General features: G+C 42.1%; 1 protein-coding gene across 2 annotated transcripts in view; it reads left to right on the top strand.

Annotated features, from left to right (window-relative positions):
* The window catches only part of LOC133456991 (nuclear receptor coactivator 3-like), an 89,490-nt gene extending 69,830 nt beyond the window's left edge, over positions 1–19,660 (top strand). For both annotated transcript variants that reach the window (XM_061735771.1, XM_061735772.1), the window contains 12 exons: positions 50–1,122; positions 1,988–2,120; positions 2,597–2,755; positions 2,918–3,148; positions 3,734–3,833; positions 3,934–4,105; positions 4,363–4,689; positions 5,591–5,689; positions 5,995–6,247; positions 7,050–7,227; positions 15,131–15,302; positions 17,136–19,660. In XM_061735771.1, coding sequence (XP_061591755.1) covers positions 50–1,122; positions 1,988–2,120; positions 2,597–2,755; positions 2,918–3,148; positions 3,734–3,833; positions 3,934–4,105; positions 4,363–4,689; positions 5,591–5,689; positions 5,995–6,247; positions 7,050–7,227; positions 15,131–15,302; positions 17,136–17,147 — 2,909 coding nt within the window. In that variant the 3' untranslated portion in view covers positions 17,148–19,660. The remainder of the gene's footprint in view (positions 1–49; positions 1,123–1,987; positions 2,121–2,596; positions 2,756–2,917; positions 3,149–3,733; positions 3,834–3,933; positions 4,106–4,362; positions 4,690–5,590; positions 5,690–5,994; positions 6,248–7,049; positions 7,228–15,130; positions 15,303–17,135) is intronic.
* The last annotated feature ends 2,471 nt before the right edge of the window (positions 19,661–22,131 follow it).

Raw genomic sequence — 22,131 nt, 5'->3', positions numbered from 1 at the left:
AATTTAGCATTATTAGTTGGTCATATTATGGGTTTTCTCTCTGCTGCAGGCATACACTCACCCATGAGTGGCATGGGCAGTGGTGGAGGAAGCGGGGGGAGCACCTCCACCTTCTCTAGCAGCTCTCTTAATGCACTACAAGCCATCAGTGAAGGAGTTGGGAGCTCACTCCCCTCCACTCTAACATCCCCCTCACCGGTCCACATACCGGACAGCTCTCCCAGCATCCACTCCTCCTCTTCCTCTCAACCCAGCCAACAGGCCAAACTAGGCCAAGACGGCTCCAAAAGTCCGGTGGGAGGGTTAGGGCCCGGACCCGGTGACCATCACCTCCCTACCCACCATCATCAGCATCCTCACGCCGAGAGCTCTGGAGACCGGCCGGACAGCCAGGCAGCTTCGGCGACGAAAGAGCCCGGAGAGGGAAGCAACGAGGCCGGAGCGGCGAACTCTGAATCCCAGCGCAGGGTGGCAGACAGTAAGGGTCATAAGAAGTTGCTGCAGTTGCTGACTTCTCCAACTGAGGAGCTGGGAATAGGTGGCAGTGGGGCGACAGGACCTCCTTTACCCCCCACGCCCAACAGCAGCAGCACACCTGCGGGCCCCGACGGTAAGGACTCCTCCGGAGGCATGACCAGCCCCTCGTCCACTGGAGTGTCCTCGTCTTCTTCAGGCGGGGCCGGTTCAGGTCTGGCAGCCGGCCAAAGCAGCGCATCAGCCTCAATCTCATCAGCACACTACACGGGCTCACTGCAAGAGAAGCACAAGATCCTCCACAAGCTCCTTCAAAACGGCAACACTCCAGATGAAGTAGCTAAGATTACAGCCGAGGCGACGGGAAAGTCGTCTCTCGGAGGCCAGGAAGGAGGGGAGGCCGGGGCCGGAGGTTCAGGGACAGTGTCAGGCTCTGGGTTGATAGCAGACCCCAAACAAGAGCAACATAGCCCCAAGAAAGAGAAGACCCACGCTCTCCTCCATTACCTCCTCAACAAGGACGATTCCAAAGAGCCTGTGGATGTCAAGCCCAAACTTGAAGAATTAGAGGGGAAGGCTCCAGGGGCCGCTGGCGGCCCTCCATCTCACCATCCTGAGAGCAAGATCAAGTCAGAACCACCTGATGATGTAAGATTGTGTCCAAAGATGGAATTGTATGACAGGTTTGCACTGGATGGATGCAGGACTCGAGTTGTAAAAAGAATTCAGGGGGGGTGGTGGATTTTATCATATGGGGACAGATAATTTGTGCTGATTACAAATAATATAATATATTACAAATAATAGCAGTGACCAAAACACCTGCAGAAATACTGCAGGAACGACATAGCAGCAGTTAAATACAGCCTTCTGTAAGCTTTAAATATCCACTGGGCTTACATCAAATACATCAAAACACAACAATAAAAAACAGTTTTCTGAACTTATCAATATGACTCTGTCCTTCACAGGATAAGTAATAATGGATCACTGCAAAAACTCAAAATCTTAACAAGAATATTTGTCTTATTTCTAGTTAAAATGTCTCATTTTAGTAAAAAAAAATCTCATTATCCTTAAAAACCGAATCATCACTGGAAAAAACAACAATTTTCACCTGTTTCAAGTAGATTTTCACTTGAAATAAGTAGAAAAATCTGCCAGTGGAACAAGATTTTTTTGCTTGTAATGAGACGATAAATCTTGTCCCAGTGGCCGATTTTCCTACTTATTTAAAGTGAAAATGTACTTGAAACAGGTGAAAATGGTCAAATAAGTTATTTTTCTGGTGATGACTCTTAATGTTGAAAAAGCAGTAAAACCACGTTCATTGATGAAATGACATAAGGGATGGAAAGGGGGGGTGGCAGTTTTACAGGGGGGATGATTTTGACCGGTTTTATTTCAGGGGGGATGCCATCCCCCCTCATCTCCCCTCAACTCGAGCACTGGATGGATGTGACTCTCCATTAACATTTATATAATAAATAACTTCTGTTGTTTTTATGTTCAGTTACACAATCTGGAGTCCATACTGGGAGATCTGAGAAGTTCAAGCTCTGACTTTTACCCTGATCAGACTGGAGGTGGAGTGGCTAACAGAGCAGGAAACAAGCCACAGGGTTGCCTTGACGACGGCCTGCAGGGTACGTGATTCAAGGATGAAAAGCTATGAGAAGTGACAGTTACACGCAGGGCACGGGTTTTAAAATCCACATGTGATGACATTAAAATAAAATGTCACTGAAACTGCAACCAGCACCTTAGAATTCTATCTCTGGGTTTTTATTCAACAGAACCTGATGGCAGCAAATAGAATAACTTTTGATTCAAAGCCTCTAAAAAATAAGAGTTAAGACTACATGTCTGATCCCACTTTACAATGTAAATATGTGAAGTGCATCAAGTACATTATAGAAAATAAATATATATTTAATTTTACAGTTTATTTATAACAAAAAATCACAGTGAGAAGTCAAAACTGGATTATTTTCCCTCAGGGTGCATAAAAAAAAAGGCAAATAATTTCTAACAAAATGATATAATAGAGAGGTTGTAGTTATTTATATATTTGATGCAGTCTCTAAAAGATTCTTTCTCTTTTCACACTTGTTGTGTTCAGGGAGTCCAGTAATGGGTCCAGCACCTCGCGGGCCCTTCCAGAGGACCATGTCCATGGACGGGAAGTTACCTGCAGCAGTTGGGGGAGCAGGTAGACGCCCCATGCTCATCAAGCAGGAGAAGATGATGGGCAGCCCAGACGGCTACCCAGAAAAAATGGGTGAGTGTTTAGCGGCCCAGCGTTGATTCACTCAGCTCATTTCCTCTCATTTATTTCTCCCTACCTTCGATATCAGCTGTAAAGGACTTGGAGTGGGCCAGCCTGCTGTCCTGTAACGTTTTAGTGGTTCTGACACCTGTGCTGCTGTTTGTCTTTCTCCAGGACCAATGAGCAGAGGTATGGTTCCCCAGAAGTCCCCCATGGGGGGTTCAGGGGACTGGGGCATGCCGTGCTCCGGTGCCAGCTCTGCAGGCTCTGCAGGACATCCATCCATGATGCGCTCCGGCATGGACTACAGCAGCGGCAAGAGCTTGATGTCAGGACCCTTGGTGGGCCGCTCCAACAGTGTGCCAGGCACCAGGTCAATGCTGCAGCAGCAGCTCATGGATATGGGTATACCTGTTTCACAGTCTCCAGCTGTCTGTGTGTGTGATTTGAAGGTTTTTACAGATGTCTTTAACCCTTGTACTGTCTTTGGGTCAAAATGACCCAATTCTTCTATCCTTTTTTCTTCCTGCCATGCTCTCTCCTTCCTTCTTCCTTTCCTCTTTCCTCCTTTTTTACCCTCCTTTACTCCTTTTTCTTCCTACCTCCCTTTCGTCATTCGTTCCTTTATTACCTTCTTTGCTTTTCCTTCCTTCTTTCCTTATTTTCTCCATTCCTTCCTCCCGCCCTTCTTTCCTTTTCTCCCTTCCTTTCCCCCTTCCTTCTTTCTTCCCTCCCTTCTTTCTTTCCTTTTCTCCATTCCTTCCTCCCTCCCTTCTTTCCTTCCTTTCTCCCTTCCTTCCATCTTTTCTCCCTTCCTTCATTCCTTCTTTTCTCCCTTCTCCCTCCCTTAACCCAAAGACAGCACAAGGGTTAAACTGTTTCTTTACTCCTTGGACTTAATGAATGCCTCCTACGCTCTTGGATACCACATATCTGACATCTATTATGTTGTTATTAAAGATTGTGAAATGTGTTCTGTTAATGGTTTAGGAAGTTCTGGTGACATGGGTATGAGTCCCTTCAGTCAGCAGGGCCATCCCGGCCAGTCCCCTTCCTGGCCGGACTCCATGATCGGCATTGAGGGTAACAGGTCAGTGTCCTTCATAGATTTCCTTTATCTGTTATCACCTGACACATAAGGAACCTACGTACTTAGTTTGTGTTCGTGTGTGTGTGTGTTTGTGTTGTAGACGCCAGTTTGGCAGCTCCTTGGATGATCTCCTGGTTCCTCCCACCACCAGTGAGGGTCAGAGCGATGAGCGGGCCCTTCTGGACCAGCTGGATTCACTGCTCAATAATACTGACGGCATCGCTTTGGAGGAGATCGACCGAGCTCTGGGCATCCCAGACCTTGTAAGCCAGGTAACAACCCATGGAAGTAAAGTAAAATAAGAATAGAAAATAAATACCACACTCCTCTGATTGTGAAGGAAACACATTTATGTAACAGACGAAATATCAATTGGCATATAGTGAATTACAAGTAATCAGTATTCATCAGATATTTCAATCATGACTCTCACTGAGAGGACAAGGGGGATTCATCTGTCCTGCTTGGAAAATGACAGTCCAGCTGCAAATGAATCATTAAAGCTGCTCTGCTGTTGTGCCTCCTTCAGACCCAGGGATCAGAGCAGCAGCTGGAGCCGTTCCCAGGGCAGGACCCGTCCATGCTGCTGGACCAGAAGCCTCTCTACGGGCAGGGCTATCCCGGACCCCCCGCCATGCCCATGCAATCTGGCTACGGTGGGAACCCCATGCAGGGCCAGGGCCAGCAGGGGGGATTTGGACCCATGCTCTCGCAAATGGGCCAAGCCGGTAACTTCCCCGGTATGGCTGCGCTGGGGGGCATGGGACACCCTCGCGCCAACTTGATGAGACCAAGGATGATGAACCCAAATAAACCCATGAGGCTCCAGCTGCAGCAGAGGCTGCAGGGACAGCAGGTACGGCCGCTGGCAGACCAACATCTAACATGCAAAAGAGCCTGTTTGAGCTTTCTCAATGTGCTAAATATTCATTATTAATTAATTAATTAATTTTAAACATCAGTGTATGTTCATAATGAAAGAGAGACATATTCAGGTGTGTTAATGACTAGAATGTTAACATTTCACAGATGAACCTTTTCAGATGTGAGAACTTTTGAAGTTTTGTGGCGAAATTTCTATCAACTGTTTTGATACATACATTTTGTATAAGTCTTGTGTTTCTTTGATTATTTTTTTTTCTGAATCAATAGAAAATAATCAGCAGATTTATGACAATCATAAGCTGATGTATTACATGCTTAATGTCCACAATTAAATACAGGTGGCAAAATACAGACAGTGATTTTCTTAGTTCAGAGAACGAGATGATGCAAAAATCCTGTCATTCAAATTATTATTTGATAAGATCTAAAGCAGTGTTTCCTAATCCTGGTCCCCGGGGGGCCCTGTCCTGCTACCCTGCTTCAGAAAACCTGATTCTAATGAATGGTTCTCATTAGGTTGTCATCAAGGTCTGCACAACTCTGTTGATGACACAGCTTCTTGTATCACGGTGTGCTGAAGCAGGGTAGCATCTAAAATATGAGGACCAGGATTGGAAAACACTGATCTAAAGGATCATGTGATTAATCAACTTGGATATCAATTTAAAATGTCGTAAATATGCAAGAATTGATACTTTTTGAGGAAGTATTTCTTCAAAACTTTTGAACAGTAACAAAAGATAGATCCCTGCAGATGAACAGTATTAAGCCATGAAGCTGAGGAAATGTCGTGTTTCCACTTTGGTCAGTGATATATCAGTTTATCTAAAAAGATATCGAGTTTACTCGTTGAATTCTCTGTTTTCCCCAAGTTTATGAATCAGACGCGGCAGGGCATGGGCATGAAGATGGAGAACCCTGGGGGGAACCCCGGCATGAGGACTGCTATGCAGCCCGGCATGGGAGGACAGGTAGTTGACAAAAATCATCAATTTATTTTTCTTAAATTTCTGCGACATCATTTTATCATGTACAATTTTTACTCACATTTGCCAGTTGTCTTCAAATAAAAACAAAACTCCTGAGTCTGGATGTTGTTATGCCAACTTTAACATTTTTTACCCTTTTTTTTACGTAAAAGAGACAAGAAATGTATTATATGAAAACTATTGTTACAATTTTTATGAATTTGTTTGACACTTATTACTAATTGAAGCATAAAACAGATGTCACACTTCAACTAAAGGAAGATAACATGATTGATTGTTTTGTGCAGCCGGGCTTCCTAAATGCTCAGATGATGGCTCAGCGCAGCAGAGAGGTGGTCACCATGCAGATGAGGAGGCAGCGCATGATGATGTTGATGCAGCAGCAACAGCAGCAGCAGGCGGCAGCAGCTGCCGCTGCAGCTGCTGGAGGGTTCAGTCCCCCTCCCAACGTCACGGCTCCTGGCGGCATGGACAACCCCATGGCAGGGCCAATCATGGGCCAGCCGGTGCCTCAGCAGTTCGGCTACGGTGGCAACTACGGTTAGTTGACTGAGCTGTGTTCCCTTAGTTTACTCAGTAACTTACCACCCCCTTGTGGTGGTTTCAGGAACAGCGGTTTGTTGTTTCCTCTTATGTAATAAGACAAAAGGTAAAGAAACACAATGACAGGCTAGACCAGGGGTCGGCAACCCAAAATGTTGAAAGAGCCATATTGGACCAAAAACACAAAAAACGAATATGTCTGGAGCTGCAAAAAATGAAAGGTCTTGTATAAACCTTAGAATGAAGACAAATGGTGAAAGGAGTCAAAATGTGGAGAAAAAAGTCAAAATTTAGAGAGAAAAGTCAAAATGTTGAGATTAATGTTAAAGTACAATCTCGAGAAAAAAGTTCAAATGTTGAGAAAAAAGTCGAAATGTTGAGAAAAAAGTCGAAATGTCGAGAAAAAAGCCGAAATGTCGAGATTAAAAAGGAAAGGAAAAAGGAAGAAAAAAAAGAGGAAAAAAGGAAAGAAAGAAGAAAAAAGAAGAAAAAAAACAAGAAAAGAAGGAAAAAAAGAGAAAAAAAGAGAAAATAAAGACAAAGAAAGAGAAAAAAAGAAGAAGAAAGAAAAAAAAACAAGAAAAGAAAGAAAAAAAGGAAAAAAAAGAGAAAAGAAAGAGGAAAAAAAGAAGAAAAAAAGGTGAAACATTTTTGAAAAAGCTCCAGGAGCCACTAGGGTGGCACTAAAGAGCCGCATGCGGCTCTAGAGCCGCGGGTTGCCGACCCCTGGGCTAGACGTTATCTTTTTTATGAGTTTTGTGGACAGAGAAAGATGAACGTTGATGATTTTTCTCCACAGGAATGGGCCAGCAGGGAGACCCTTCTTTTGGCCCGTCTGGTGCCAGTCCTCCAAACGCCATGATGCCCAGCCGCCTGGGGCCTCAAAACCCCATGATGCAACAGCACTCACAAGGTGGTCCCATGTATCAGGGCGCTGACATGAAAGGCTGGTCGCAGGGAAGCATGGGACGCAACAGGTATAAAAAAAACTACCTGACTCCACACCTCCCATTCAGGAAAAGGAACAAGGCAAACTTCTATTCTCTTTCACAGTTGTTAGAGAGAAAAAACACTCAGTGATCTGAAGAAAGAGGCTGAGACATCTTATTTTCTTGCATGCAAGGGTAGGCTCACGAGCAGCGAACTACAACGGTCCTGCCCCCAGCAAAGTTTATTTAAAGACATGAAAAAATGGGTGTGTATTTACAGAAGAAAAGGGTGTAGATTTCAGAGTACAATCAGGAAGTAGGCGTGCTGTGGGTGTGGTGTGGATCACATCATCGCACAGTGGATTCAGATGAGGCGACCTTGACACGGCTCACATGACGCAGCCAAGAATGGTGAGAAAAGCAGATAGATAAAAGAAACAAATCAAACAGGCCACATCATGGGAAAATATTCTCAGTCTAACATTCCCCCCTGTTTATCATTTTAGGATAATGCACATGCAGTATATCAAATCTTCGTAACTTGACAAGCATTTTCTACCAGATCATTATTAATTACACGTCATCATCCTGCATCGCCTGTTGGAATTTCGCCTCCAGCAGTGCGAGGTCCGAATCTTCAGCAGTGGACGCATAGCATAGCAGTATATTGAATCATGGAGACGTTGATCATACATGATATCATACAGCGGACAGAGGGTATGATGCCGCTAATGAACACACAGAATACAATACACTTAAATTGCAAGACATAGTTAATCTGAACACCACTTTGATAATGTACAAGGCTTATAACAAATCACTTCCGGGCTGCATGCAGGAACTGTTCAAGCCAAGAGAGGGCAAATACGACCTCAGGGGAACAGCAATGTTTGACACAACAGCAATAAGAACAAACACAAAGGGCAGATGTATATCCGTTTTAGGAGTAAAACTGTGGAACTCATTACACAACGACCTTAAACAAACGAAATAAAAGCATACAAGATATTATTCAAAGCAAAGGTAATGGACACATATATAGAAACACAATAAGCAAACAAAGAAGAATGTACACATGCATGAGATAAAATGACAACTTGAATTGGGTTCGTCGGTTTCCTCAGCATCTTTTCACTTAGAGCTATCATTATTATCATCATCATTATTATTGCCATTACTGTTATTATTATTATTATCATCATAATTTTCATTATTGGTATTATTATCACTATTACTATTATTATTATTTTGTGTAGACCCATGATACTTAATTTGTTCTTCTTGTATATTCTATTCTGTTAAAAGGTGGGCAAGACAAGCTTTATGCCTCAAGCCCAGACCTCCTTGGCCAAAACAATCACAACGTTGACCAGGGAAAAACCTGTGTTAACTCATTTGTTGATTTTTTTTGTGATTTACCGAAATAAATATTAACTATAACTATAACTATAATAATATGGGAACACTACCAACGGGCATAAGTAGCTTAATAGGTCTTCCAGACCAGCCTCCGGACCAGATCCAGGACCATATATCCCAGCCGGAGGCGGATTCATAAGCATCACCTTTTTTTATTTGCGCAAGCAGATTATTCATATGACTGAGGGTGTCAGAAATATTTGCAGCCGCATCAGGAATGTAAGTACAACGTTTTTCACCAATGACATGACACAAACCTCCTTGTGAGGCTAAGATCAGCATGGTACGCGTGGCGATCATGACGGGCGGGAGAGATGACATGCCCTTAGTCAGAATTGCTGTTAAGTTCTCCAATTGAACATGCACTGCATCTACGCCGTGAGCATTCTTAACAGCCCCCCACCACGGAAACACACCGGCAAAGAACTTCTCTCCTGCGGTGGTCTGCACTGGAACATCGCCAGCACGCTTCTGCCTGTAGTGGGGATAATGACGGTGGAGTATGTCAACTGGTTGTACAGGGTAATAGCAGGTGTGAGTTAAATCAGGGTGCAGGTCCCGATCCAGCCGTAGGGAGGGACCTGATACACATCATAACCACAGAGCCACGCAGCGCTGGTGGGGCTGCTGCATCCTTCATCAGAAGGCCAGGAAACAGCATCTGTCTCAGAAAAGTTACCTGTCAGGTCACTTACAGAAGCGGCGTTAGCGCGGGGACCGAGGCAAACCGACTGATTATAAAGAGGCCCTTCACCACACGTGGCGTTGACTGTCATCCGACAGCCGGAGGTGGAGCCTACTGGAACGCTCGGTTTAGCACCCTCATATGAACGCCTGAAACAAAGTTGAAAGTTTTCAGGAACTTGTGCAGGTTCAATAGACATCACAGGCTGGTTAAGGTCAGGGTGTTCTCTGGCTTCCGTGCCATTCACTCCGATCAGATTCTGATTCCAGCGAGAACATTCGGAGACATCAGTTAAGTTCAACTTTAACCACTTCGTCCTGACAGGTTTTCCAGACGTATTCGTCGCTTTGAACATACCCTTTAACACACAGATAACATCAGAGACAGTCAATGGTTTAGGTTTTACAAAGGACGAGTCCCACTGTGAGTGGGGCATGAGGGAACATGCATAGATCTTGTACAGATCTTGTACTGGTACCGGGGAGGCTTCGCCTCCACCCAAGGAGAGATGAGGAAATCAGCACAAGATGCAGCGTTAGATGAGCTGCGTTGGTCAGGTCGCAGAGTGATGACGAGGTTTCTTCTGGAGGATGTGAGGCTGAGTTGCTTCCTCCACTGTAGAGCTTTCCGGTCAGTGGTGGAGGACGACCAGTCGGCGTTGGACTCACCTACGAGGTATTTCCAGGACCACGTGTAAAAGTCACCAAGAGTCATGTACCAAATCATTACAGGATACTTACCACCAAACATCCTCATCACCCCACTCATGTCGAGTCGCCACACGTCGTTGGACTTGGGTGACGTGTGGAAGGGGATGACGAAAGTGGTGGTCTTGGTTCGTGGAGCACATAGAATAGTGGTGTGCGGGTCAGAGGTGGAACATTTCATCACATCAGTCACAGACCTTTTACTCCAGGCAGCGGTGCGTTGAATGTCCGATGGGGAACGAAGCATCAGCAGGGTACACGCCACGAGGCCCAAAAAGGCCAGGATCACCAGACAGCGCAGAGCCATGTCTTCTTTTCTTCACCGGTTTGAGACGACAGGCCCCTATTGGTTCCTGCCCCCTTTGTAGCCGGGCTTCGTTGCTACTCTATCAGTAGATTCTCACTCTGGCTCGGTGATGATGCGCTTACAGTGTGACTGGTGGATCCAGGAGGGCCTTTCCGCAATTTTAATCGCCGTGGGTGTCGTCAGGAGAACTTGATACGGCCCGTCCCACCGTGGTGCCGCCCAGTTGTCTCGCCGTAGGACCTTGACGAGGACAAAGTCTCCGGCCTTGAGTGCCTGTAAGATAGGAGCAGAAGACTCTGGGAGATCATTGTGTTCCTTGACAAGCCTGTTGGAAAACTTGCTTTTCATCCAGTCTGCCAATGTGGGCTCATTATCACTGTTGGTTAGAGGTGCGTCTGTATTAGGGAGGGGGAACCTCCTCCCATGTACTATTTCGAAGAGAGTTAACCCTCCGTGGCATGCAGTAATACGCATCCACATTTTAACTAGAGACAGACAATCGGGCCAAGGTCTTCTAGTTTCTGCCATAGTTTTTCTGAGCCTCTCTTTTATCGTAGCGTTGGTTCTTTCCACTAGTCCTGCTCTTTGGGGGTGATATGAGCAATGATTCTTCAGCTCAAACCCCAGGGTGGTGGCACACAATGCTAACACTTCATTTACAAAATGAGTTCCATTATCTGATCTTATGATAAGAGGAATACCATAAGTCGGGAAAAATGTGACCACAGGTGTTTAGCCACTGTTACAGCATCACAACGCTTTACAGGGTACATTTCTGACCATTTAGAAAATGTGTCTACTATCACCAAACAGTATTTACATCCTTGTGATGGTAAAAGTTCAATGAAGTCCATTTGAATTACTTCAAACGGATGTTTTGGTTCTGGGAACCTTCCCCTTTTGGGTCTCAGTCTCCCTTGTGCATTATGTTTCATACATATCATGCACCGTCTGCAGAAGTCTCTGGCATAATCCAAAAAATTTAAAGTATGGAATGTTTCATTTACTATGTTTACCATCCCCCCCTGTTGAGACATGGGTTAAACCCGTGACTCATCTGTGCTGCCCCTTTAAAAAGTGACTGGGGAAGGATCGGCTTGCCATTGACATACTGAACATAATTTTTTATTCCGGGTCTGAATTTTAACCACGTCTTTTGATCATTCAAAGGTTCTGTCTTTTGAGCATCACTTATGAACATGGAATCGAGTGGAGCTAAGATAAAAAGTAAGTCAGCGTGAGGGTCATTTCGAGTGGCAGCTCGTTTTGCTGCCTGATCTGCAGTACGGCCTTCATAAAACCCTCTGCTGCATCAACCGAAAGATAAAACGGTCTATCGTAATCAGGCAATGCCAGGACGACATTTGTTTGCAACAACTGTTTCAGTGTTATGAATGCCTGAATAGTGGCTGGGTTCCAAATTACCTTGTCTGTGAGAGACCATAGATAATGTTTTGAATAGGCTGAATAACTTTAGCATATTCTGGAATCCAGGTCCTGCAGAAGTTACACAGCCCCAGAATCACAAAGACAGCGATAGTTTTCCCCTTGAATACTGAGGGTTATGAATGGCAATTCATTATTTTGACGGGCATGTTTAAGGGCTGCAAAGATGTCTACCACATCGTTTGGACCCTGTTTCGGAGGTTCAGGTACTACTCATTTCTGTTTGGCTGAGTTGGGATTATTTGGGCGTTTATCTTGCTGTGGCTGTTTTCTTTTATTTGCAAGATTAGTCTTGCAATCCCTGGAAAAATGTCCAGGTTTCCCGCAATGGCAGCAATTTGGATCAGATTTTCGTCTGTTTTCCCAATTTCCTCCTGCGTTCCTCCCCCCTGACTTGTCTTTCACGGCCAGCGCCCTTTGTTCGTGGGATGCAAATTCCACGGCCTGTGCTACAGAGCCCGTGGACTGATGAACCCAGTATTTCGTTACAAAGTGTCGCACTGTGGGCAGTGGTCCCTCCGGGAACGCTTATTATTTTTTAAAATTTTTGCTGGTAAGCTCCATTGTCTGCGGGGTCATAAGGAATGCCAGAATTATGCCGGAAAACCGCTTCTAAACGAACTACGTATTCTTCAGCAGGTTCTGGATCCCTTTGTTTGCATACCGCAATACGGGTGTAGTCTGCTCCCCGACGGAAGGTCGTAATAATGCGATTATTTAACCGTGTTACTGCTTCGGTCAAGGCCTGAGAGTCAGTAGGTAAAATCACTGGAGGATTTGCTGCGTCATGTCCAGTGAAGTCACCTTGTTTACGTCCAAGTCTGTGCCCAAGTTTTTTACTGACTACATGAAGCACCTCTAAGCCATTCAGGTGAAAGCTGTTCATCAATTCTACCAAGTCAGTTACGAACTGGTTGGCATCCTGAAATGGGTCTGCAACACCATCAGCAGCTTTCATCATTTCATCTTTGGACCACGCTCGAAAAACCATAATGGTCGGGTTGTCATCACCACCTTGACCGTAACGCGGATTGGCCACCTGGATTAATGGACAACTCAGGTCGGTGGGGGGCGCGGCACATCCTGGGTCAGATTCAGAGTCTGGGTCAGAGTCTGATCCTGAGCCTGAGTCCGTTTTACCATATCCAGGTTTTTGTTTTATTTCTTTAAGGTCGGACACAGGATACAGCTCTTTCTTCTGTTTGCGAAGTTCAACTTTATATTTTGTTTTTACGTCTTGGGTTTGTTGAACCCGAGATGGTGCAGGAAAAGCACGTTTCGAGATCTTTTTCAGTTTAACAGAATCCTTACGATTCTTACGGGAGTCACGCGTTTTCGTTTTAGCAGTCTCGGGTTCGTTTTGATCAGTTACAGTTGGTCATTAGGGCGTCCCCTATTACCGTTCTCAACATCACAGTTTCTCCGTGAAGAAGTCGTTTCTTCAACTTCTTTAATCATTGCATATATTTTTTCAGCTTTCTTTTTCTCCTCCTCGTCTCTTACTCTGTCAGCCACTGCTCAGAAAATCCATAATGGACCTTTAATTATACTTTTCTTTTCTTCTTCAAATTAATCAGAATTTATTTACAAAAGTCTTAAACAAAACTTAGGATAAATTCTGATGCTTAAACTACACATAAACAACAACTAACTAAACATTAAACACAAACTTGAGATCATCCATGTGTGGGTTTGTGTATCAGTGCGTATGTGTGAATTATTTCTTTTCAAACTAAATTCTTGAGTTAATTTTTCAGAGTGAACTAAAAAGACGAGTATTCTTATGCAGTGAAACACCGTCCTGAACACGACTTCACATCTGCAAAAACGTCCTCTCTGAAGCTCACGTGTTGTTTACCAGATAAAAAGTCTCCCTCGTGTGAAACAGATTACATCATCCAAAGAGAGCTGGTTATTCGTATTATTTTAACAAAAATGTCAACAGAGAACCTCATAGGAAATTTAACATTGAATTTATGGACATCTAGTCTTAAAATGACAGGGTATTTCTATTTGCAGGCTTCATTAAGCCTCCAACTTACGCAGCTTCTCGTGAACGCGCATCAGACAGGCAACCTTGGAGCGCGCTTTCACACACGCTGCTGCAGCCGTTACATACAGTACACACACACACACACACACACCGTGCTCACACATTGGCCACAACGGCTTTGTTTCTCTTTCATATATATATAGCATCCTTAGTCAATACACACTGTTTCGAGTTAGAGGTACCCATGGTTCTGTGTAAAATGTCACTGACACACAAATTGACAGTAGGTTCATGAACAGACTGTATCTAAAATACAGCGGTGCTCATTTTACGGGCTGAAACCCAACCTGTTGAAACCGTCAATTGTCAGTACATGATTTTACGACAGATAAAATAAAAAAAAATGACTGTTTCACGCTCGTGTAACAATCAATCCAAAAATACACATCTCATTCATACAATGGCATGAATTACGTTTCATTCCGGTCAAAACGTACAAAACCAGGTCAAATACAGCATTACAACAGTAATCTGTGCCAATTCGTGCGGTGAATCAACCCTAATTTAACAATTCTATGCCACAAGTGACGAGAATTACGTTTCTATACGGTCAAAACGTACAAAGACCGGGTCAAATACAGTATTACAACAGTAATCTGTGCCAATTCGTGCGGTGAATCAACCCTAATTTAACAATTCAACGTCACTTCACCTGCAGGGCTTTTTGCAACACAAACTTTTCCAACACTAACTTCGCGCGGTTCCAATCATACATCTCACCCTTTCCGAGATCACTGGTTTTGAGTTCGTTGATCCCTCAGCCTCCCGCCGCCGTCGAGGACCAAACTAAGGCCACCGACCTGGGATGAATTCACATCTCAGGGTTTTTGCACCGCAGATGGCTATTCAGCGATGACTGTCGACAGGTTTCAGTGGTGGTTATCTTGGCGTCGGCGGGAGGTCTTCGGGATCCGGCTCGAAGGACCAATTTATGTTGGAGAGAAAAAACACTCAGTGATCTGAAGAAAGAGGCTGAGACATCTTATTTTCTTGCATGCAAGGGTAGGCTCACGAGCAGCGAACTACAACGGTCCTGCCCCCAGCAAAGTTTATTTAAAGACATGAAAAAATGGGTGTGTATTTACAGAAGAAAAGGGTGTAGATTTCAGAGTACAATCAGGAAGTAGGCGTGCTGTGGGTGTGGTGTGGATCACATCATCGCACAGTGGATTCAGATGAGGCGACCTTGACACGGCTCACATGACGCAGCCAAGAATGGTGAGAAAAGCAGATAGATAAAAGAAACAAATCAAACAGGCCACATCATGGGAAAATATTCTCAGTCTAACAACAGTTTTAACCTCCTTTTCCATTTTGTCACACTTCCTCACCAGTTCGTACCCTCCGCAGCAGTTTGGGCAGCAGGGAAATCCAGGGCAGTATGGAGGCATGATGATGAACGGGGGCATGCCGTCCAGTGGAGGAGGAAGTCACATGGGCCAGATGGCTGGACAGATGGGAATGAACCCAATGGTTATGGGACGAATGCCTATGGGGCCTGATCAGGTGCGTGACTGGTGGGAGAGTGTGAATACCTCAGGAAAAATACACACAAAAAAAGTCTTATCAAAGACATTTAAAGGAATACTAGTAGCTTTTGTCCAAACAAGTGCCCCTGAAGTCTACTGTTGGCCCTTTCTCCAGACAAGAACAGCAATTAAAGGATCCTTATACTTACTTTTTTAACTCAATATAGATGAAGTAAAACCAAGAACCTTTCTATTTACTTCATCAACTTCCTTTTATTTTTTTAATATGCATCTATTCCTGTAATTCAGGTCTGCAACATATTCCAAAAAGTTGGTACAGTGGTTATTTAGTGCAAGTGAAAAGGTTTAAAAAAAAAAAAAAAAAATACATAAATATACAGGACTGTCTCAGAAAATTTGAATATTGTGATAAAGTTCTTTATTTTCTGTAATGCAATTTAAAAAAAAACAAAAAAAAACTAAAATGTCATACATTCTGGATTCATTACAAATCAACTGAAATATTGCAAGCCCTTTATTATTTTAATATTGCTGATTATGGCTTACAGTTTAAGATTAACATTCCCAGAATATTCTAATTTTTTGAGATAGGATATTTGAGTTTTCTTAAGCTGTAAGCCATGATCAGCAATATTAAAATAATAAAAGGCTTGCAATATTTCAGTTGATTTGTAATGAATCCAGAATGTATGACATTTTTGTAATTGCATTACATAAAATCACAATATTCTAATTTTCTGAGACAGTCCTGTATAGTCTCAGACAGGCGATATTAATTATGGTTTTGCACAAAATCTGTATCCATAAAAGGTTGGGTCTTTTTTTGGAACAACAATCTTCGTTTGTCAACAAATGTTTAAGAAATTGCTGAAATATTTATTGCATTCTGAAACGAAGACAAAAAAAAGAAATGTCCATTCCATTAGCAGTAACGCGTCCCAGAGCCACAGTTTATGATGGTGCACGGTTTGCATCAGTGTCCTTGGAAAAGTTAATTTCCACCATTGTTATAGCATTAATGTATAAACGTACATTGAGATTTCCGAGCAACATATGCTGCCTCCAGAGGGACAGTTCCTCCACGATCAAGCAGGTGTTTTGCAGCATCTCGATGCCCAGCACCATTCTGCCCCCGTTACAGAGCCATGGCTTCACAATGAGATGCTGTTCTGACCCATTCCTAGTGGAGAATCATCACCTGTATATGTATCATATCAGTGTTTGTTTTTTCTTAAACAATATCATCTCAGCCCTTCAACACAAGAACATGGTATTGATTTTTAAGGCCCATTCAAACCAGACAGGGCTAACAAAGTCTGAAACCAGAACTTTATCATGTCTCAAATGAATATGGTGAAACTTGGAAGTATGCTCAGCTCTCTCTCAACCTTGTATGCTTAAGCATTTGTGTACATCGCAAATACTTCCCCTGATTACATCCTCTCTGAAATGGTGTGATGGTGTTTTTCAGATAAGCTGTTGTGAGAAGCCTGCATTATTACACCTGCTCTCGTCACACAGAAACACACATGAGTGTGTGTGTGTGCTTGAATTTCATATATTTATCCATACTCTCCTATTTATACAGCTATTATGAGACTACTTGATGAAGTTTTATCAATTACAAATCTTTTTGTTGAAAGTTTCCTCTGCCACAGACCAGTAAAGTAACACTTTTGTAGCTTCTTTTTGAACTTAATCTAAAATTATTGCCAGTAAAAAAGATTTTTGGTCTTTTATTTTGTGTGGATTGTTGAAAATAAAGAAGAGAAACATAATGTTTTGTTTACTTGTTTAGTTTAGTCTGTCTGCTCATGATCTTTGCTTTTTTCCCCCCCTGATTATCTAGAAATACTGCTGAGTGCCGTGGCAGAAGCTTTTGTCTCACTGTGACCTCCACCCATGGACAGGAGACGGCTGCAGCGCTGCTGTGTCTGGAGCAGGCGGGACATGTTGCATCTTTGTGTGTTGTGTTTCACTCCCACCAGAAGGGGGACTAACAGCAGATAGTCAAGTCTGGCTGCTGGAGGGGAAAAAAACAGTGTCACAGAAAAATCAGACAGACTTGGACAAGACACACAAAGATTGTCAGAGAGAGTTGTTTGGATCCTCTTGTAGAATTTGATAATCAAGCAGCGTGTTCCTGTGTCCGCTCACCCCTCGCTGGATCACATGTGGAAACGTGTTTAGACATCCTCTTTGTTGTCGAATGTACCATAAAGCTGTAATCTGATTTAACATGCAGATTTTGAACTGTGTGGGATCAGGCGTCTCTCTGCTGCCTCTGGAGGATCTTTGTAAACGCAGCTCATGTTGATGAGTCGTCACAGTGCGACGCTCACGTGAATGTCTTTTACGCAGTAGCACATAGTTTTGTCCTCCAGGATGCCGCTAAGTATGACTGAATTACTTGTTGGCTGATTGCACTTTAAGGAAAAAGCCAACATCAAAAGGATTGTGGCAATATAGAGGCCTTGACCCAAGAATAAGCAGCAGATATTATTTCCTGTTCATTTTTGTGTATTTAATCCCCGAGTTTTCCTTTTTTTAGAAGATGGTTGGAGATGGGTGTCCTTGGCAGTCTTTGCTCCAAAGTGGGAAGCGGCAGAAAGGCAATAAGCACAGATTTTATCCAATAAGCTCATCAAGCTTGTATTAATTTGTAAAAAATAAATAAATAAATAAATAAAAATAGAAGAACAGAAACATTTTGGAGTAATTTTAAAATCCCTCTTGAAACAAACAAGCTTGTACTGATAAGTGTTTCCACAGATTCGTGTAGCGGTCGTTTTATTGTACAAGAGGTCATTTTTAACCTCTGAAAACTAAAATATGGATGTTTCGGTGACATTTCTTTACTACAAGCTCAAAAAAAAGGATTGCCAGCTATGAAATTAGATTTTCTCACATTTAATAGGATAGAGTTGGGTATGTTTGTAGGGGTGCTGGTCTTAAGCAATAATTCTTCCTTCTGGTTTTCCTCTGAGGACAGAGCTGAAGTATCGTGTACTCGAAGTGAAAGTACTGCAGTATTATACCCAAAATGTTTTTCTTTTTTTCCTGTTTTCTGTTAATATTAATTGTACATATGCTTCAAATGTACTATATATAAATATATATGCTTTTGTAGGTCACATACTGTTTTTGCACAGATTGTAAGGCTTGGTATTTAAAAGTGGAATTTTCTTATTCTGTCATAGGTCAGCTTTTATTTTCAATACTTTTGTCTGGGAAAGAAGGGCCTCTTTTTGTAAGCACCATGTGTAGATTTTCTTTCTTACTGCCACTTTTCCTCTGTCAGAAAGCACTTTTTTATTTGTGATCATTTAAATCATGAACTTCTTATATTCTTAGGATGTAGTCTTGGCTAACGAGGTGCTAGTGGGTTATTATCCTCTTTTATTTTCCTGTGAAAAAGAAAAATAACACAAAATCTGCCTATAAATAAAAAGAGTTGACTGATGATTGTTTTCTGCGAGGGGCCCAGATGTCTTACCAATATGTGAGGTTGATGTTTTCTGAGCTTGACCTCTTCTTCCATGTGCGACTGACGCTGCTGAGGTTTCAGCTCTGCTGGTTGTGCTTCAATTATGAGACTTCACCAGTCAGTCTCGCTGTTTTAACTGTGAGTCCGTGTGGTTTAATCCTGACAGAGGCCACCAAGTAAAGGCCCGAGATCCCCTTTTTACCTGTCAGTCAGTTGATGGTCAGCTCCTTTTTAAACATTTTTTTTTCTTTAGTTTACCTTTTGTTGTACTTCCTGTGAAGCTTTTGTTGATAAATCTACCTTTGAACTCATGCTCAATCCAAAGATTTTTGTTTGTCCTTCTGTAGTGCATAGAAACAGTTTCTGACGTAGCTTGTACAAGTATTTGCGTGCTTTTACTGTTGCACATAACCTATAATATTCATGAAGCTAAGTTTAATCACATATATTGTATTCTCATCTGTATGAACTAGAGTAGAGATGAGTGGTTTCTGCCGAGTGGTTTGAATTTTTTTTTGTGATCGTTTCTTTCTTCTTTGTAAACCTTAATGGCCAGTTGATTTGGTGGTGCTGCAAACCGTGATTTCACAAGCGAATGTTCTTTCGAGCTTGAGAGGAACTTTCATCCGTGGTTGATGTCCTTTACGTCTCATGATGATAGGCTGGAGTTGTTTCTTTAATTCCTCAATCTCGGTGAAAAATATGGATCCGCAAATAATGACAAAAAAAAGTGGGCTTTTCTTGTTTTGTTTTTTGTTTTTTTCAATTAAATGTGCTGCATTGCTGCAGCTCTGGAAAAGAGAAAACATATCTGGGAAACATGTGATCATTTAGAAGATGTAAAATACTGTTGCATTTTTTTCTTACCTTGTTTCTTGATGTTAATATTGATGTAAATATAAATTTATATTTAAACATTACGGTGTGTCGTGTGTTTTTGTAAGTTTCAGTCCTGCCTTTCAGTGCAGCGTCTAACTGTAGTAATTGGGCCTTTTTAACAGCCACAAATTGCAAGCAGAGGGTCTACTGTTACTCTTCTGAGAATATAGTGTGACTGAGGCTTTTGTGTGGATGAGGGCTATCAACCTGTGGAGTGAAATCAAATCTGTGTGTAGGATGTTTGACGTCCACGTCTGCAGTCTCGCTTTCATCTGCTGTTTATTTCCTATTGGAGACCCCCCCCCCCCCCCCCCCCGAAGATTTATGTCGCTCTCTTTTGTGTGACCCAATCTACTTTATTCATTGCGTTTAAAGATTTTACTCCCTATTGGAGTGACTTCATACCCCCCAGTCCGTCCCAGCAATCCTTCAGATGCAGACCTGAAGATCTCACTCAGCTCATTAAAGCTTCAAATAAGTCTCACTTTTAAAACTTGAGACTTATTTGGAATCATTTTATTTTCGCACAATCAAGTTCCTTGTTTCTGAATGAAAGTTCAGAAACTGACATTTCACTAAAACTGAAGTGTACAGACTGAGGTCTTGGCTGGAGTATCTTTGACCATAGACGTTATTCAAATGTACATACACGCTGATGAGGCAATATTGTTTCATATAAATATTCTTCAGTGGACTCAGACCAGTAATATTACTTCAGTGATTAACAGTTTTGCAGCTTAGATTTGTGCACTTTTCTTTATTTTATTAATTTAGTCTTTTTTTACGGATCTTAATAGTACCTCCAATGAACAGCAACTTCTGCCATTTAACACCAAGTTTGTATTTATTACACAGAAATACAGCGAATGTGTGTGAAAACCCAGTTAAACATTTGTTTCTGTTGAAATTAAATGGGTAACTGGTCATCAGCAAATCCAATTAACTCTATAAAAGCAGAGGTTTTTAGCATTTTTACTGGTCTGGAGCATTCAGGTGTGTGTTTTGAATAATACCAAGAAGGAAAGATCAGTAATAATTTTAGAGGAGTATTTGCTTCTGCTCATCAATCTGGAGGTGGTTATAAATTATATTTGCAAATGATTTTGAATCCATCATTATGTGAGAAAGAATGTTCACAAGTAGAAAACATTCAGTCAGTTACCAATCTTCCAAAAAGTGGATGCCCTTACACTTGTATCCCAAGGTCAGATATGCTCATGGGCATTGGCGAAATAAATATATGTAGAGCAACAACAGAATTGGAGAAAGACCTCACAAAACTTGCAAAGACCTTGCAAAACTGCATCTGCACAAACAAAACTATTGTGACAATGTCTGAGATGATTATCAAAGGGAAAATGTTTGCAAAAATACACAATAAAACATCTGGTCAAAACCAAACAGCATATCAGCCCATAGATGTCATGCCTACTGTCAATGGCAGCAGTGGACGGATAAGGATTTGAGCTTAGTGAGTCAACCTTGAACTCCTGTATACCGTAAATATTTTAGAGGTTAGTGTGAGACTGTCCTTCCAGCAACTAAAGCTTCTCTAAAGCTGGGTTGTCCCACAGGAAGATGACACCAAACATACAACAGAGAAGATAAAAGGGAAAGGATCAAGGTATATTAGTTGCTCGCTCAAAGAACTCAACATACCCAAAATACTGTGGTGAGACTTCAATAAACTTTAGTGAATTTCGTCCACAAACCTTAATGAACTAAAGACATTTTGTAAAGAAGATTGGCTCAAATTTATTCATAAATGGTGTATCAATGATGTATCATATTTCTTCAACAATGATCTATTTCTTCCATCACTGAGTGTTGTGCTGGACTCCATACTGCATCTGACAATGTATAGTGTTCTCGAAAAGCCTTGGCATTGCAATGATCATCAGTTTAAATAAAGTGATGCTTCTATTAAAAAAAAAAAAAAGAGAAAGAAAGAAAGAATTAACCATCTTAGCAGACTGCTCTTCTGACATTTGGCTTATCAGCTGAATATTGTCCCCCCATGACAACAGGGGCGTCAATTGGGTATGGCAAGGTATGGCAGCCGCCACACCTTGGCTTCAAGGGAAAATGTAAATGTTTGTTTTTTAAATACATTTATGGAATTACTCTGTATCTATTTGTATTGATTATTCTATTACTTAATACATATAGAATAACTACAAATGCAAATCAGAACAACATGATCAATTTCACTAGTTATTATACACTGCAAAAACTCAAAATCTTAACAAGAATATTTGTCTTATTTTTAGTTAAAATGTCTAATTTTTAGTCAAAAAAAATCTCATTACATTTAAGACAAGACTCAAAAACAACCAGTTTCACCTGTTTCAAGTAAATTTTCTCTTAAAATAAGTGGAAAAATCTGCCAGTGGAACAAGATTTTTTTGCTTGCAATAAGAAGATAAATCTTGTCCACTGGCAGATTTTTCTACTTATTTCAAGTGAGAATTTACTTGAA

The sequence above is a fragment of the Cololabis saira genome, chromosome 12, assembly GCF_033807715.1.
Source record: "Cololabis saira isolate AMF1-May2022 chromosome 12, fColSai1.1, whole genome shotgun sequence".
In the NCBI taxonomy this organism is placed as follows: Eukaryota; Metazoa; Chordata; class Actinopteri; order Beloniformes; family Belonidae; genus Cololabis; species Cololabis saira.
This window is presented reverse-complemented; position numbering and strand designations above follow the sequence as displayed.